General features: G+C 39.2%; 1 protein-coding gene across 1 annotated transcript in view; it reads right to left on the reverse strand.

Annotated features, from left to right (window-relative positions):
- cckbra (cholecystokinin B receptor a) overlaps positions 1–15,812 on the reverse strand; it is a 102,340-nt gene extending 86,528 nt beyond the window's left edge. Inside the window, exon 1 of the mRNA XM_056254319.1 lies at positions 15,653–15,812. Coding sequence (XP_056110294.1) covers positions 15,653–15,812 — 160 coding nt within the window. The remainder of the gene's footprint in view (positions 1–15,652) is intronic.
- Positions 15,813–18,367: the final 2,555 nt, after the last annotated feature.

Here is an 18,367-nt window from a genome sequence, read left to right on the forward strand (position 1 = left end):
GCATTGTGTTCAATTGGGTGAGAATCGGAGTCGTCAGCAGGGGGCACCCGTGAGTTGCACAGCGCATGGGTGGCTGACTAGCTAGAGTGTAGAAGTAGTATCCAGCACGAGATGAAGCGCGAAAGTGCAGAGAAATGTGCTCCTTGCTTGAACAATGCTTTTTCTTGTGTTTCATGCAGGTAAGCTGACAATAACCTATATACTGGTAAATGCATAACAGTGTTGTGTTCGTATAGAGCCATAGTTCGTGCCTGAGACGTTAAGAAAAGTGACGTTTTGAGCGTGATTAAGAGTGTCATGCGTGAAATGGCGGACGAGAGTGTTAACTATTCAACAGGAAAATTAGTAACTTTTAACGTGAGCAAAACGGAGGAATAAAGGCTTAAAAAGAGATATACTCGACATGTGAGTGCGGGACGAGACATAATTAACCGAATAGATGTGTACGGACGTTGATTAAGATGTGTGTAGTGACGAGTCTAGGCAGTTTGAGTTAACAAGGCACACGTGACTGTTGTTAGTCCTCGCATATACATGTTACCCTCGTTTAGCGTTGCTTTGTCAGCTATTACATGTAAAAAAAACTAAGTCAATACTGTTAAATAAGAACCCCAGTCAGGTTTAGAGGTAAAATAGTTTATTAATCATTTTGAGAGTTTATAGTGATAACACGGTAACTCATAATGTAGTCAGTTCATTATTAGCATATTTCATGGAAGAGTAAAAAAAACGGATTAAAGACAAGTGAAAGTGATGTGAAAGAGTATTAGAAATATATGTGCAGTTATCAATGCTAGAGTAATGTGAATATAGACTAAACTATTGCTGATATCTGAATATCTATTCTAATTCCAAATGCTATTTACATGTTTGTTTATTGAGTTTGAATGCATGACTCATAGAGTTTGTGGTACTTTAATGATGTTATTTGTCAGACCTTTCCTTTTATGTCATCTGATAGCGGGCACAATACATGTTTAGATCTATGTTAATGTGTTTGTGTATAGAACATGTATTTCTTTAGAATTGAGTATTGTATAAAAAGAGTAATGCGTCTAGTGTGACATATCAGCCTAGGCATCAGACATGTGATTGTTGAGGATAATTTGTGAAGGTATCACAGGATAAGAGTGTAGAAGTAGTATCCAGCACGAGATGAAGCGCGAAAGTGCAGAGAAATGTGCTCCTTGCTTGAACAATGCTTTTTCTTGTGTTTCATGCAGATAAATAAATGTGTTGCACCAGGAAGTGACATCGCCTCATTCCTAAAAGTGTAACATAAGCAGGACACCATCCTCCTGCCAGACAAATACACCAACATCCTGAAGAAGCATGGCTCTGTGTATGTGTACGGAAAGGACTGGGAGAGCTTTGACCACAAAGCTGCAGCCAAGGCTCTCATGCAGTCCACGCGGTCTTACAAGATCAGCGAAGCCCGGGTGCTGGAGATCGATGGCAAAGGGTTGGGGGTGAGAACTACCTTCAGCGGTCCCACCTACCAGCACACTCTCCTGAAGAGAGGCAACAACTGGGGCAAGTATAAAGCAGATCCCCTGCCCATGATGACCACAGTGAAGGCTGTGAAGAAGAAGGACATCATCAGCCTGCTTAAAGCCATTGGTGCCCCAGCAAACGTCAAGGCCTTCTACAATCACGCTTTGGCTGTGACCAGTGATGTCCACAGGGGGGAAGAGTAGACTAAAAGGCACACACTGGCATCTGAAGCCCATGTGACACTCAAGAAAATACACACACACACACAAACAAAACATTGATTCACTAGCTTTTCTTAATGGTATTACAGTAGTAGAATATAGCCTAAGGTGGATATATAGCGTTTTGCAAAAAAAAAAAAAAATGTTGTGTATGTTCTGGCCAAAACTAACTCAGAATCTTATTATATTTTATTTAATTAATGACAGAAATTTCATTTTTGGGTGAACTAACCCTTTTAACCCTTAAAACTAGGGATGTCCCGATCCGATCACGCGATCGGAAATCGGGCCCGATCACGTGGTTTCAGACTCGATCGGAATCGGACGTTACCTCCCGATCAGGACTCGGATATATGTAAATTAGAGGTGTAACGGTACATGTATTCGGAATTATTGAACCGTTTCGGTACAAGGCTTCCGGTTCGGTACGCATGATACAAACCGAACGATTCCTAGGACAATTTTTCTGCCGACAAAATCCGCGCTGGGGCGACCACCACAACGTTGCGCAACATCAAATGGCAAACGTAATGAAAGCGGAACGAAACTGCGCTACTCATTAAATTGTGCTTAACGGACCATTTATCAGTTCGGACCAGCAACATCTGTGCAGCGCGAGATCAAGCGAAGAGATCCAGTGAAGAAAACATTTGAATTCGCCACTGAAGTAATAACACTGCGAGATCTAGTGAGAAGCATTCAAATTTCTCCGTTATTAACCGTAGATCTCTATTAGATCAAACTGACGTGGGAACCAGGAGAAACATTGTGCCGTGAATGAACATGGATTTAATGTTGCACTTTAAAATTCAAATATTATATAAATATATATTTAAATGTTATTTTTAATGTGATTACCAAAACATTATTTGTTCATCCTTCAAAGATTACCCCCATTTATAAACCTGAAAGTTTCAAGATGTAGGAAAACTCAAACTTATTTAAAAATATTTTTTCTTTTAATAAATAGGAAATTTCTCTGGCATTTCTTTCTTTTTGCTGTATCGTATCGAACCGAACCGTGAATTTTGTGAACTGTTACACCCCTGTATGTATATGTATATATATATATATATTAGGGGTGTAACGATACACGTATTCGTATTGAACCGTTCGGTACGAGGCTTTCGGTTCGGTTTTCGGTACGCATTTTTGAACCGAACGGTTCGTTGGACCATTTTTCCTGCCGACCAAAATTTCGTTATTTCAAATGAAGGCGCGTCACGCGTGGCAAGCGCGCTCATAATGTGCGTGACCACAACATTGCCCAACATCAAATGGCAAATGTAATGTAAGCGGAACGAAACCACTCGTTATTGTGTGGTTGAAGGACCGTTTATCAGTTTGGACAAATACAGCGCGAGCCGATCTTAATCATCAGCACTGTTACTACACAGCCAAATCCAGTAAAGAAAGCATTTGAATTCGCCACTGAAGTAATAACATCGCTGCAAGATCTAGTGAGAAACATTCGCATTTCTCCGTTATTAACGGATCAAACAGCGCTGACGTGGAAACCAGGAAGAAACATTGTGCCATGAATGAACTATCCAGTGTCCACAGATCAGCAACATTCACCATGGATTTACTGTAGTAACACTACTAACTGTAACCATGGAAGTTTGGCAGGAATAGTAGGCTATAATGCTTTCAAGTAACATCACGTCGGTTTTATTTTGACATTATGAATACAATTGCTGCCCTCAAATGTTAATCTGAACTAAAATAAACCTTTGTTTATAACTACTACAATATTACATTTAATTTTGTCCAAGGAGCTGTTTTGTTTTATAAGCTCCTAAGAAAAGTCAAGTATAGCTCCATCATTGCTCAAAGTTAAAAAATATCATACTTTATGATGTTAGTTTTAATAAAAATATAATTAAAAAGATTAAATCAAGGAAATTTCTCTGGCATTTCTTTCTTTTTGCTGTATCGGAAACGTACCGAATCGTACCGAACCGAACCGTGACACAAGTGTATCGTATCGAACCGAACCGTGAATTTTGTGAACCGTTACACCCCTAATATATATATATATATATATATATATATATATATATTCTCATAATTTTTTTTAAAAGACTTTTTATTTTTTGTTTACATGCCTGCCGGGTATTTTAAGTTGAGGTGCTATTTGTTTTTATATTAGACTTTTTTTACTGTTGCACTAAAGTCCAAAAGTGAAGAATTTATGTTATTTATTACTTGATTGTTCAAGCTACCTCACAGAAGTGCTCTGTTTGTTAACAGTTGTTGAATGTTAAAATAAGGTGAATAAAAAAAAAAAAAAGGAATATCCTGGATCTGTTGGTTTTTTTCGCTCTTCTTTATTCTTTTTTTTATGTATTAGCCTACGGTATATAAGTATCGGATCGGGACTCGGTATCGGTAGATACTCAAAATCAAATGGCTCGGACTCGAGGGCAAAAAAACCTGATCGGGACATCCCTACTTAAAACTATATTATAAATATTTGACAAAAACAACTAAATTATTCTTATTTAACGGCATCTAATAAATACATTGTTACATAGAATCAATAACATTTTGGCATGGACTGATTTACAATATTGTATACAATATTGTTTCATTCAGCTGTTTACTAGCAGAATTCATAAACATTGCTCTTTGTCCCTGGGCATAAACAGATGGAATTTGGAGTAAAATGGAAAATTTTGGAAAGCATAAAATTAACGTTTGTGAAGTTGTGGCCACCTCAGTGTAGTCAGTCACAGTCAGTTGTGTTTGTCACCACTACAATTAATACAGTGTCATCCCAATGGCACAGTGTATTGCTCATTAGTGTTCAGTGTCAGCCTGAGTGTAGTGTCATAACTTTTACTGTTGTGACAGCTCCTCGCTTTTCATGTTCCCCTGACCTACCCTGACAGTTCCTCTGTTCACTTGCTCTGCTGGAAGCAATACATTCTCTTAAAGGAACAGTACCTACTGACTGAGGCTCCTCCTGCACTGCATGTCAGAATAAATTACAGGAGAAATCTTGACACTCATGTGATGTATTGTCTCGTTGGCATCCAGATGCTCATGATCCGTGTTTTGTCTTTTGTTCCCTAGTTCATGTGCTCATGTAGTGGGTTTTGGTCTGAGGTTGGGCTTTTGATCTTGTTCTTTAGCCGTGTGCTCATGTCATGTTCTACTAGGTGTTTGTTCCCTCACCATGTGCTCTTGTCTAGTCTTGTGTGTCGTTTTTGATGAGCACGTGGTTTAGGATTCTGTTTCACTGGCCATGTGATTTTGTATTGTTAGTTTGGTTTGAGCACATGGTTTCATTCATGTTTGTTTGCATGTGTCATGTGCTTTCCCGTCTCATGTCTTGGCACTGCCTCGTTGTTATTTCAATATTAGTTCATTTTGCCTCACCTACTCTTCCTTGTTACCCTCAAATGTTTCTAAATAGTTATGCTCCCTGTGTGCTCTGTCTTGTGCCAGACTGTTGTGGCTGTTTCCTGTTGTGAATGTATTCCTGTTTAGGTGTTCCTGTCGTGTCCTGTCTTTTTTGCCCTGCTATGTCCTGCCTTGCTGTGTCGTGTGTGCTTAAGTCCTGCCACTAATGCTGCCTTCATGTGCTATCGGAAATTAACGTAAATATGTGTTTCCTAGTTGGAAATTGGACATGAACATCCTCTCAAGTCATATTTACAGTACCATTATGGCCGTGCCATAAACTTTAAACATGGTGGAGGGAAGAAAGATGGCTGCTGTGACTGGTATTTGTTATTAGTTAATTTTTTTCCAAAATAGCTACGCCTTGTAGGGCATATTTACATATATGAACAACCATTTGAAGCATATTGTGTGTTTTATACACAGCAAAAATGGCATGTATTAGACTGTAATTCCTGAATCATCAGCAAGCTGACTATGTAGCACGTGAATGTTTAAATGGTTGTCAGCGAATGGGATGCTACATTTTATTCAAAATATCTTCAATACATTTTGGCTTTGATAATATTTCCTCAAGAAAAAAGAATAAATTTGGTTTCCTCCATGATTCCTATTCTTTCCAACAAAAAAGCACTTGAACGACAAGCTCATAATTATGACTTCATTGAGCTGCACGATAAATCATTAAAAGATTGTGATCTCGATTCAAGCACCCACACAATCTTATCCCTAAATGTAAATGATTTGTCTATGTCTATTAAACCTTTAAAAAGTATGTTCACAGCGAACATTTAAATTATGTGTTGGTGCTGCCACTGACCTTGAGAGAGCAGTTCCCTTTCAGTTTGGTCACGTTCTATGTGAGTGCGACGTGAGTGCAGGTGCGTCGCATCTTTGCTTTTCGCTTCGGAGCCGAGCGGTCTTACTGTTCCTGCGCTGCAATCTTATCTGAGAGTGTTTTAACTTCAAAAAAGAAGAAAACGAGTCTGCTTCTTCGAGAGAATGCCTCTTCAAAGCAGGTATTGGATTACAGTGAAACACAGCACTGGCAGCAATCTCACAGAGAACAAAATAGCTGTTTTCACAGCTCGAACGTTGCACCTTCAATGAGAATGTGAGTGCTCACATCAGGCTTGCACTATCGCCCTGTTTGTGTAGCCGGGACCATAACCCTGTAAGCTCGGCACAGGAGAGAGCAGTTTCCTGAAAGAGCATACATGGTTTGACACTGGGTCTTTTTCAAGATGTCATTCAAACCGTGTGTTTCTGGATGTGGTCGTTTCCTTTCCTCATTTGACGGCCACGATCACTGTTTCACATGCCTGGGCTTAAAGCGTGCTGAGACTGTGTTCGTGGGTGGTTCATGTTCTCTCATGAGAGCATGACCACGTCGGCACGTTGTTCGTCTCACCTTTCTCGTAAAGGCTTGAGCCGCTCAGCGTGCAGTGTGCCGTCGAGCTGCCGGCTGACTGCACGGGTTGTCACGGCAACCCAGTGCGCATCATTCGGCGCTCTAGATGCACGGTCTAGACCCTCAAACGAGGTGGAGTCCCCTATATCTATATCCTGATCTAGTTCCTCTTATGGTGCACCAGAAAAGGGCTACTTCGCCGAATAGACAGGGTGACCTGAGGATTACAGTGAGGGCTTCCCCACGCAGTAACCAATCCCTGTGGGCCCCTCACTCCTCTATCGCATCGCACCGAGAAGAACCCCAACGATGTTCAATCGGTACCGTGCTTTCCTTTCTGCAAGAGGGGTTGGAGCGAAGGCTGTCTCCCTCCACCCTCAAAGTGTATGTTGCCTCTATTGCCGCACATCATGATGCAGTTGATGGAAAATCCATGGGGAAGCACGACCTGATCGTCAGGTTCCTGAGGGGTGGAAAGCAGTGGCGTAGCCACGAGGTTTTCTGATTACCTCAGATTTCTGATTGCTTAAAAAAAAATAAAAATAAAACTTTAGGAGGCAAAATATTTTTTAGTGATTATGTGAATTACACTGCGCAAACCAAAGTAATACTACCCACCGGATGAAGAAGGGTTTCCTCTCAGTCTCCACAGTACATAAAATATTCATTTTATTTTATTTTATTTTTCGTGTTCGCATTTATGAGGAAAAAACAATGTTACGGACGTGTTCTCCGTTACGGACGTGAGCGCTCTGAAAGCGGCACTAAAAGATGCTTTAAAACTTTCACAGAGACATCAAACAGAAAGCACAAAACCTTTCTTTAACCTGAATTTCGTTTTGTATTAATTGTATCTTAATTCTAATCAATGTTTCATCAACCAATTGCCTGGATTTAATAAATAAGAAGTAAATATAGCAGACGATAGATAATCACGAAACGGAGGCGTCGGCGCGTGAACTGGAGCTCGTCTCATATAATGAACCGAAACTCAGCATATAAGGTGCCTACTTGCCTCACATGTCTACTTTTAAACAGAACAATTTAAAACGAAAGGAAACTGACTACAGACTGCTCTCTGCTTATGTAATCCTTATGAAATGTGAATTTCTCTCTGGCGCGTTCATAGGCTACTGAAGATCGCGAGTCAGCATCGTCAACTTCATCTTAGCCGACAAAGAAAACACTTGTTTATTAATAAACAATTAAAATATCTCCTTGCTATATTTTACATATTCATAATCATTACTCAAATCAAAGCTGCCGGTTCTTTGTGACAGCTTTTAGGTACTTTATTGGCAGCGCCACCCTTACATGTTACATGAGTCGCCACTGGTCACCAGTTGCCCCCTCATTTAAAGACGGGACCCCCCAAAAATAAAATTCTGGCTACGCCCCTGGCGCAAAGAGACTGAATCCGCCTCGCCCCCCTCTATACCCTCTTGGGACCTATCTCTGGTGTTGACAGCACTTCAGAGACCTCCCTTTGAGCCATTGCAGGCAGCAGAGTTAAAAGTCCTGTCTATAGAAACAGTTCTCCTGCTTGCTTTGGCCTCTATCAAGAGGGTAGGGGACCTGCACGCATTTTCGGTCGATGAATCGTGCCCGGAATTCGCGCCGGCCGACTCTCACGTCATCCTGAGACCCCAGCCTGGATATGTGCCCACTCCCTTTCGGTACCAGGTGGTGAACCTGCAAGCGCTCCCCCCGGAGGAGGCCAGCTCTTCGTCTGTAACGGAGACCAGCAGAAGGGAAAGGCTGTCTCCAAGCAGAGGTTGGCCCACTGGATAGTGGATGCCATCGTCTTGTCGTACCAATTCCAAGGAGCACCATGCCCCCCTGGGTTGCGAGCCCTCTCCACTCGGACTGTAGCTTCTTCCTGGGCATTGGCACAAGGTGCCTCGCTGACAGATATCTGTACAGCTGTTGTCTGGGCGACACCAAACACGTTCGCTAGATTCTATAGCCTTTGTGTCGAGCCGGTAGCTTCCTGCGTGCTCTCTTCTCATAGAAGCCAGTCAACACTGTAGGCCCCGCTCGAAGTGTCGGCTTGCTGCGCCATTCCCCTCATATGGACTGGATACGTGTGCCATTCTTGCTCCAGTTGAGTTCCCCGTTAGCCGTACCCTGTTGAGTTCCTCCACACCACTCGTACATTGTTGCGCTGCTGATGCAATTATCGCATGCCAATGTGCATTGGCTTGTTTTGTTACACTCGAAGTAGATTGGTGGTCGAAGCGATCCCAATCAGTACGGTATGTCCGACTCACGTCTCCGTTCCCTCCTTCGGGGAACGAGGGTTACATTCGTAACCGAGACGTTGTCATGTATGAAACAGCTATGCCAGAATGAGACGGTCTAGTAAGTTATCACATGTTCCCACCCCCACGGTCGCAGCACAAAAACACTATTAATACTTAATTTTGGAAAAATACTTACTATAATTATTTATATCAATTGGATTTCTGTTAATGCAATACAGTGAATGACACCTATCTGTGGTCTCCCAGTGGCTTACATTATTTACAGTTTAGTGTTAAGTGATTAATTTACACCAAAACAAAAGTGTGTGTTTGCCTTTGAAAACATTATTTTTGTCTTACATTTCATAGTGAACTCAGACAACACTGCTGAAAATCCATTCTGTTCCAGGCCAGTTGTCTGTATGCAAGCAGTGTTTTGGGGACAAGTTTTGCTTGCATATTTCTATGTGTAACATATCAATGTAAATTGATAACAATATAATATTAGAACATATGATGTATTGTAATATATATTTATAACTTTAAATAATTTATTTAGCTCCTTATAAAAGTAGAACTGAAAAAAAATGTCTTAGTTATGATCATATTTATTAATAAATATAATCTAAAGTTTTAAATAAAGTAAAAATTCAAACTGGTGAAACAGTACAAAGGATAAAAGGCTTTGCCTCCTGTTTCAAAGGATCTGTACACAAATCAGTTAAAATCATTTAAACAGAGCTTATGCACATTGCAAAACAAAAACATACATTTAGAGATATGAAAACAAAGAAAAATGCCAAATAACAGCATAATCATAAGCAGTTTGTTCAATAACATGGTTTATGAGAAGAGCTCTTTCAATGGGACAGTTAACAGCAACTTGAATGAAAGTTTTTAAATAAATTGCTGTTTTTAAAGACTTCCATGCTCATTTGGGAACTCATGTGTTAAAATCCAGCTGTTAGTCGCTGATTCCAAAAAGTGTAGTAAAAGGTGTCATTGCAGTCAGGAGCATGAAATATTGTAGACAATAGTGAGACCATGCACTTTCATCACTTGCTAAGAGAGAATTAAGTCAAGGGCCAAGAGCCCAACTAAAGGGAATACTAATCATCAGAGACTTCAAAAACCTTTATACATGTACCATGAAAGAAATAAAGCCATGTGGGCTTATAATAAGTGAACATGGTGATGATATTTTTGGAGTTGTTTAAGCATTCTCTGGTGAGATATTTGATATAATCTAAGGCTGTGTGGCTTTAAGTCAGTTGTGTTTCTGCCCATCTCTTCTCTTTTTTTCTGTTCTTGTTGTTCCTCTTATCTTCAGTGATTCAGCTTGTTAACCAGAGGTGTCATCACTAATCCTCAATCATCAGTTGTAGAGTGAATCTATTTTATTTCAATAATTATTTCAATTTAGCTTATTAAAATATTTATTAAAACTAATTTGGAAAATTGTCTTGGTATTTATTTAACTATGAACACACACTAAGAAACATCATATGTAACTCATACGCAAGTTTTGATGTGGTCTTGCTGGGATCATACCAGCACTCACAAGACAACATCTGCTGGTCCAGCACACCAGCATCCCATGCTGGGAACCAGCATGCAAAACATACCGACCATTGCTGGATTTTTCAGCAGGGAAGCTCAGTGCCAACTCGTTTTTCGTCAGTTTTTTTTTCGTGAATTGGAATGTGTGCAAAGGATTGTGGGTGATTGAAGGACGCGAAGGATACACTTGATGTGTCCTTTAATATTAGCTAAAAGAACACGAAATCCTTCAATTTGAGATGGTCTTTTTTCAGAGCATCATTACGTTGCAGCCATGATGCATATGCAGCCTTACTAGAACACAGCCTTCCATTTGAGAAGCACCCATATTTGTCATTAAATAATTTCTTCAAGAGATTTTGTTCAAAAATGCTGATTCATCCAGTAATAAAACAAGTGAATTCTGAGTGAATTCATTCAAACCAATTAAAAAATAAATGTATAATAATAATAAATTAATTAAAATCAATGAAATATGTTTTTAAATAGGCAGGTTTGTTTAGTTGTCTATTCAGGATCAGGGACAATCGTAATCTCTATTTTAAACAAAAAAAAGTGTGATTGTCAATTTATCCAGAATCGAGCAGCTCTATGACTTCAGAAGTGGAAGCAAAAGAAATGTTCATATAGCACGTGAAGGCAGCTTAACAGCCGGGACTGTGTTTTTGCTTCAAGGGGTAGTATCCTCACTACTCACCCTTTCCTAAACCAACACCTAACATATGAGGCATTCTATTTGCAGTAAGCAAAGTCTGAATAATTATTTTTTGCCGTGATTGTCCTTGCAAACAACAATGTATGTATTTCAATAATTCATCTTTATGATGTTTTATTCATTGGTCAGGTTAGCTGCTTTCTTCATGAGTTTTACTTATTCTGGAATTCTGGAAATTATATACAGGCATTGCTTGTGCCAGAATTATGAAAAGGTCCTTCTTAATTTGATAAATAAATGACTAAATGTGAGTCTGTGAGTGGCGAGCAGGACGAGGCCGAGGGCCGTGAGAGAACGGCGTGAGGCCGGTGGCGTGATTGATAATGAGTGACACCTGCGCGACGCACCAGTCTCGTATCTCTCACGGAGGAGCGGAAGCATAAAGGAGGAGCGACGACAGTGAGGATGGAGAGAGGCCAGGCCTGGATTTATGCTGTGTTTTGTTATAAGTGACAGCAGTCGTCCGTGAGGGGCTGCTGTCTTTACTTTCATTTTGTATTGTGGGAAGAAGGAGGCGGGAACCGGCGAACAATCAAAAACTTTAATACAATAAATGAAACAAATTTATTTTTTGGTATTTATCAAACGGCCCTCTGCCTCATCCTGCTCGCCACACTGTGATTTTTAGAATGTCACATAATTAGACTGGGTAAAAGGATTTGCTGTCATTTGAAGCCAATTAAAAATTAAAGCCATTTTATTCAGGCACAGTGCCAAAGTCTAATGTTAAGAGCCTCGGTTCAATTTCAGAGCCAAAGACAGCAACACAGCTTAAGCATCCAACCATGAAATCAATGCAGTTATTTTTCTTACTTAGTAAATAATGAGCTCATTTTTCTCTACACCACAGACAACCCTATAAAACGTAATAATTGTCAACAGTAACACTTCTTTATTTAACCTTTTTGAATTATTTGTTTGTGCAATAAATGCATAATATCCTGTTCAGCCAATAAATTATTATCATGGTAACACAACAGTCTTGCATTTGAAAGGGCTTTAACATGGCTCCTGTATTTAACTCTATGACTATTGCTTCTGAAGAACATATACATGCATATAGACCCCAACAATTAACATAGATAAGTAAAAAATGTGGGCTCTTAACATCAACCCACAACAAATAACTAACATCAAAGCTGCTGTCCGTAACTTTTGGCACTCTAGCGGTTAATATACAGAACTGCATGTGTCTTGCGGAAGAACATTGTAGCCGGATCTACTTCTCTCTGTTTATGTCTATGAAGAGTCACGTGGTATGACCCGTACCAGTCTAAAATAGTCCGAATACATACACTTGTAGGTGTACTGTAGTGATTCGGGATAAGACAAAAACATGGTTTGGAAAATGGATTCATGATGTACTCGCTTTTTATAAAAATGCTGTAAAATTTGAACATAAAAAACAACAACAACTACATTCATTTAAAGCCAGCAAACAGTGATACTTTATTACCGCATATTTTATTCATGCTGCAGCAGTGCATGATGGGACCAAATAGCCAGCGGCGTTGTAACAAGCGAGGAAGATTCTAAAGGCCCTGAACAGACAGGGGCCCCAGCAGAACCAACAACCCTTGAATGATTTTGTGATTTAAATTGCCAGTTCGCGCAATTATGTCTGCTCTAAGACGTGATGAAACAAGATATGTGTGGGCTCCCCCTCAAGACACTGAGTGATTTATCTTAAAATGTCGCACTTCACACTCCAATCAGGTAGTTGGCAAGAGATGGTGAAGCCAATATCAGGATCAGAAATAGAAAAAGAAACAGGAGAGGAGAGGAGTGAGCAAGACGAAGAAGACAGCAAGTCAGTGGAGCGTGAGAGATTTGTGAAATATTATCAGAAAAGCACTCCTTTCACATATGGAAAAAATAAATAAAGTGGGGTAATACGCCTCTCTCCGAATAGTCAAATAGTCAATAGTTCAAACATTCAGAAAATCATATCTCCATACTAATGCATTATCATCGCAACTGTATAGAAATAGGTAAAACACTCTAACACAGACATTTGTGATATTAAAATAACTATATTAAATGATCACATTACACTAAACAAGCTATCCATTAGCATTCTCATTCATCTCAGTGCACCTTGCTCAGCAGGCACAGTTTTGAGCCAATCATTTGAGCAGCAAATGCAATGTGACTACCGACTCTAGCGAAAAAGACATGGCGTCATGGCAATGATAATGGCAGTTCGATAATAAACACATGCAGTCCCAAGGCCTTTACTAGCAACTACAATTTCCTCTTATTATAAGCAGCTAGTTTTTTCATAAAGTTGCTAATAATAATTTCGTCGTGGGTTGCGGTTTTATTGGGCTTTATTCCAGAAAACAGTCATGTGTTTGGGCTTGCAAGTGGCTACTAGCAGTTGTCAAATATCCCCACCTACTGTTCGACCCACACTCTACATGATGGCATTATTAATGGCCATAGTTTGTCTTATTTCCTAAGATGTTTCTACATTTCTCAGCTCTCTGCAAAACGAATGCTGCTTTCTTTTCCATAAGTGTGTACACAAGAGAGAGAGAGAGAGAGAGAGAGAGAGAGAGAGAGAGAGAGAGAGAGAGAGAGAGAGAGAGAGAGAGAGAGAGAGAGAGAGAGAGAGAGAGAGAGAGCGCGATATGTATTCAATGATTTAGATGGCCAGTTGTACTATGTGAAGCATTTTTTTGTATTAATTTATCATTTTAAAATGGGGTGATTGATTGATTGATTGATTGATTGATTGATTGATTGATTGATTGATTGATTGATTGATTGATTGATTGATTGATTGCAAGACCAGGTTGCTTGTTTATACCTCTGCCAGTGACTATACTGTGACATGAGAAATATGTTGATGTTTACGCATTTAAGACTCTTCAATAAAAAATGCTGCTTACAAAAAAAAATATTTTGTCAGAATAAACTGATATTTCTCTCAGTGGGGAAAGAAGCTCTTTGCTTTATGATGGTTTATTTACGTCATCTACCAAACATGGCCATGCAGCAACACCTTGGGCACAACCCAGAGTGGGATTTCTCCAGTCAGAGAATCTGTATATCTAATTAGTTCATTACAATCCTGTAATTACCATTTCTGATATATCAACTAAAACTACTCCGAATTTATGCTTGCCAACTGTATGCCACCACCTTTCATCATTTACACTGTAAGTCAACACATCAGAACTCTCTCAAATGAGAATCTGCCCACCTTTTCAAAGAGCAAAACCACCCGATTTAGTGAGTCGCCATTGTCTGGATCCATAAATTAGAAAAAGGTGACTGAAATGCTGTAGAAGTTTTGTAATCAGAGGTAAGAAACTGTGATGGGTGTTTGTGCATAAAAATGTAATCAAATGGAATAATTTGTATTCCCAGCTGGGGGGTTTTATTAGGTTTATCAATGTCAAATTGGATATATTATATTATAGATGTTTGAAATTAACAGACAGAATATTTGTAGCCAGAAGGTCCTTGCAGGCATTAATCTGCTGCCAAACTAACACTCCCCCTGACTTGTGTCACTATGATTCATAACCTTGCACAAACTGATAAATTTAAAACAAAATTGTTATTTAGAAATAGGATCATCATTCTCATTCCCGCCAGTCATTCTAGGGGTCAGGGTTTTTAAGTATAGTGACCATTTACCCATGATTATTCCACGTCCTAATGAAGCAAACACCACATGTATGTTCAAAGATTATTATGATGATGAAGTGAGCTGAAAAATGCAAAGAGCATTCTTGGGGTTTAACACTAACCATTACCTCTGACATCCTTGAAGTTCTTAAAATAATTTGAAACAGGAAAAATATTGACTATGTTATTATTATTTAAAATACAGTGGTTATGTTAAAGGTTCTCTAAGCGATCCTGGGTGATGTCACTTCTTGTTGACGTTCGAACTATTGTCAAACCAAACGGAGGCTAGCTAGACCCTCCCTCCTCCTCATCCGCACACTAACCCCCCAAACCCTTCTTGTCGGTCATTGGCTGGAACAGTTTGTTATGTTTCGGGGAGCGGGTCGCCGCAGTTTGTTTTTGTTGCTGTTTGTGGAGCATGGGCTGTCTACAGAGATCGCGTTTCTTTACAGTGTGTTCAGGGGACAGGCAGCCAGCGGATAGTGAGGAGATGTTTGCTGTATGTGACAAAAAATGTTTTGGCCTAAAAAACGCGTGACATCGCTTAGAGCACCTTTAAAGATACTGATGTACTATTAAAAGAAAATAAACACATTTTAATGAGCATTTAAAAAAATAAACACAAACATACGGGAAAAACAAGCTGCTAAAGTTTTTTTTTTTTCTTTAATGCGTCTATGTGCAGTATAGTGGTTGCTGGGGCGTAGTGGCTTTTGGAATTATTTCATTAATGTTCAGGCACGTTATAGCTATACAATAATAAATTATTTGTTTTGGGGGAAAGACCATTTTTAGCGTTGAGCGTTTCATTTCATGTTGTTTTTTGTTGTTGAAATGTAAATAACAATTATAAAAATAATAAATAAAATAAAAATAAAAAATATGCAACAGATAAAAAAAACAAGACAATAAAATTACATGCAACTGCAAGCGTTGACATGCATTGGTTTGTCCTCACCTTTTGGCCGTGTGGGTTTGAATTTCTGGATTATTGACGCATTGCTACAGGTGGCGTTAACTTCCACGCTTAACGCAGAGCTGTCCACGCTGGAATTGCCAGGAGTTCTTGAGCATTCCCAAAATGGGTTCTGAGTTTCATTCATTCTCTGTAAATCCATAGTCAAAACAGCCCGCGAGAACTGGTAGAAGTAGCCTATAGCTTCCTAAATTACTGTAAAACTATATCTATTTACGATATTGCATTCAATGCGTATTACATATTGCCATGAATTAGCAAAAGGCTCCTAAAGCTTATGTATCACTACGCGCTGAAATATTCTGCACACCAATTGCCTGTATGCGCGCGCCTCTGTGAGAGAATGCCCTGTGCGCGTGAAACTGGAAAGCGCGCTGTTGCTCTGTTGAGCGAGCCCGTGGGTAGACTGTTCTTTAAGACTGTTAGCACAGTGGGTGGGGTGATTGTAGGAAGGGAGGGAGAATTACAAGAGTAACAGACTCACTCTCAGTCAACAGTTAACAGTGCGCCTCAAACTAGCGTATCTTGGCTAATGGAATGTAAGTCCTGTCGTCCTCCAGTGGATGTCTTGTGTTACTGCTTGTTGATTATCAAAAGGAATTAGAAGTTAGAGCTTCAGGGCTCTTAAACAAAAAGCTTTCATGAGATTAACTTTTTTAAATAATAATTTTTAATAGTAATAATAATTTTTAATAGTAATTTTGCAGTGTGTCTGATCTTGTGATGTTTCTCTTTGTGCGCTTTAGTTGGGGTGGCTGAAAAAATTTCTTTATGCGCAACTTTATGCACAACTGCCAGTCTGCATGGAGAGGTTCCTGAGACTCCAGAGACACCAGCAGCTTCAAATGCCTGTTTTTAATAGCTGCCCTTTTAATACAATTAGTTTGTTTGTAAGAAACTTTATCTGACTGAGTTCTTCTGTGCTGCAAATCACTCCCAAATCTTTTGACAGTTTTTATTTATTTATTTATTTATTATTTATTTATTTCAACAGGGACAATGTGCAAAAAAACATTAATTAAAGATGCTTTGCACCAGATTTAGCTTAAGCTAATTTCCATCTGCAGTCCCTGAGCAGGTAAGTTAGCTACAATACAATATATACAATATAAAATGTAATAATTAATCACTCAAATACAGCTATTAATTAATTCATTCAACCATTCCCCATTACAACCATCAGTCCAACTAAATCATACCAAGATTACTACAATAAAACCTCCCTAAAAAGTCATATTTACATACACAATTATCTATGCTGGCACAACTGGTTTTCCAATAGCACTTTCCTAGTATTACGAGAAAAATCCTTCAGGTCAAAAGTAAGTTTCAGACTCTGTGGGAGTTTGTTCCATTCTTTAATGCCCTTGAATGAGAAGGCTGTCTGTGCAAAGGCCGAGCTACGTTTAGGCAGCCTGCAATTATTGCAACTCGTTGACCTGGTACTCCTAGTCATCTGTTCTGAACAAGACTGTACAATTTTTTTCAGGGGAGGAGGCGCAATATTATTCAAAATTTTAAAAACTAATTGCACATAGGCATACACAATTATATTATCAAAGTTTAACATACTGTATTTTCCAAGAACCAGACAGTGATGCTATCTCAGTGGTTTTTTATCTAATACTTTAACAGCTTGATTATATAAAGATTTTAAAGGTTTTATTGCTGTTTCACTCGTCTGTGACCAACAAGAAATACAGTTTGATAATATCTATTTTTGCAAGACTGCACCATTTCATGCTTTTCATCTTCAGAAAGATCTTTCTTCCTCCCCATGTTGCATGAGAACTGTGACTTCCTTAATAATGTGGAACAACCTCTTTAAGTAGGGTTTCCTTTTACCTAAGAAGACCTTGCAAACTAACAAACCTGTCTGAGATTGATATAAGTTATCTAAAAATGTATGAGAAATAATACAAACAAACACTTTCTTTGAAAAACTAAAATCTGAATGTGTGTTGTACTGAAATCTGACTGATATGTCACTTGCATTATAATTTGGAACACAGTGTATATATATACAGTGGGGAGAACAAGTATTTGATACGCTAACGATTTTGCAGGTTTTCTCACTTACAAAGCATGTAGAAGTCTGTAATTTTTATCATAGGTACTCTTCAACTGTGAGTGACAGAATCTAAAACAAAAATCCAGAAAATCATATTGTATGATTTTTAAGTAATTCATTTGCATTTTATAGCATGACATAAGTATTTAATCACCTAGCAACCAGTAAGAATTCCGGCTCTCACAGACCTGTTAGTTTCTCTTTAAGAAGCCCTCCTGTTCTCCACTCATTACCTGTATTAACTGCACCTGTTTGAACCCGTTACCTGTATAAAAGACACCTGTCCACACACTCAATCAGACACTTAATAGCCAAGACCAGAGAGCTGTGTAAAGACATCAGGGATAAAATTGTAGACCTGCACAAGGCTGGGATGGGCTACAGGACAATAGGAAAGCAGCTTGGTGAGAAGGCAACAACAGTTGGCGCAATCATTAAAAAATGGAAGAAGTTCAAGATGACGGTCAATCTCCCTCGGTCTGGGGCTCCATGCAAGATCTCACCTCGTGGGGCATCAATGGTCATGAGGAAGGCGAAGGATCAGCCCAGAACTACACGGCAGGACCTGGTCAATGACCTGAAGAGAGCTGGGACCACAGTCTCAAAGAAAACCATTAGTAACACAC

The sequence above is a fragment of the Rhinichthys klamathensis genome, unplaced genomic scaffold (assembly GCF_029890125.1).
Source record: "Rhinichthys klamathensis goyatoka isolate OS25496 unplaced genomic scaffold, OSU_Roscu_1.1 h1tg000111l_1, whole genome shotgun sequence".
Lineage (NCBI taxonomy): Eukaryota > Metazoa > Chordata > Actinopteri > Cypriniformes > Leuciscidae > Rhinichthys > Rhinichthys klamathensis.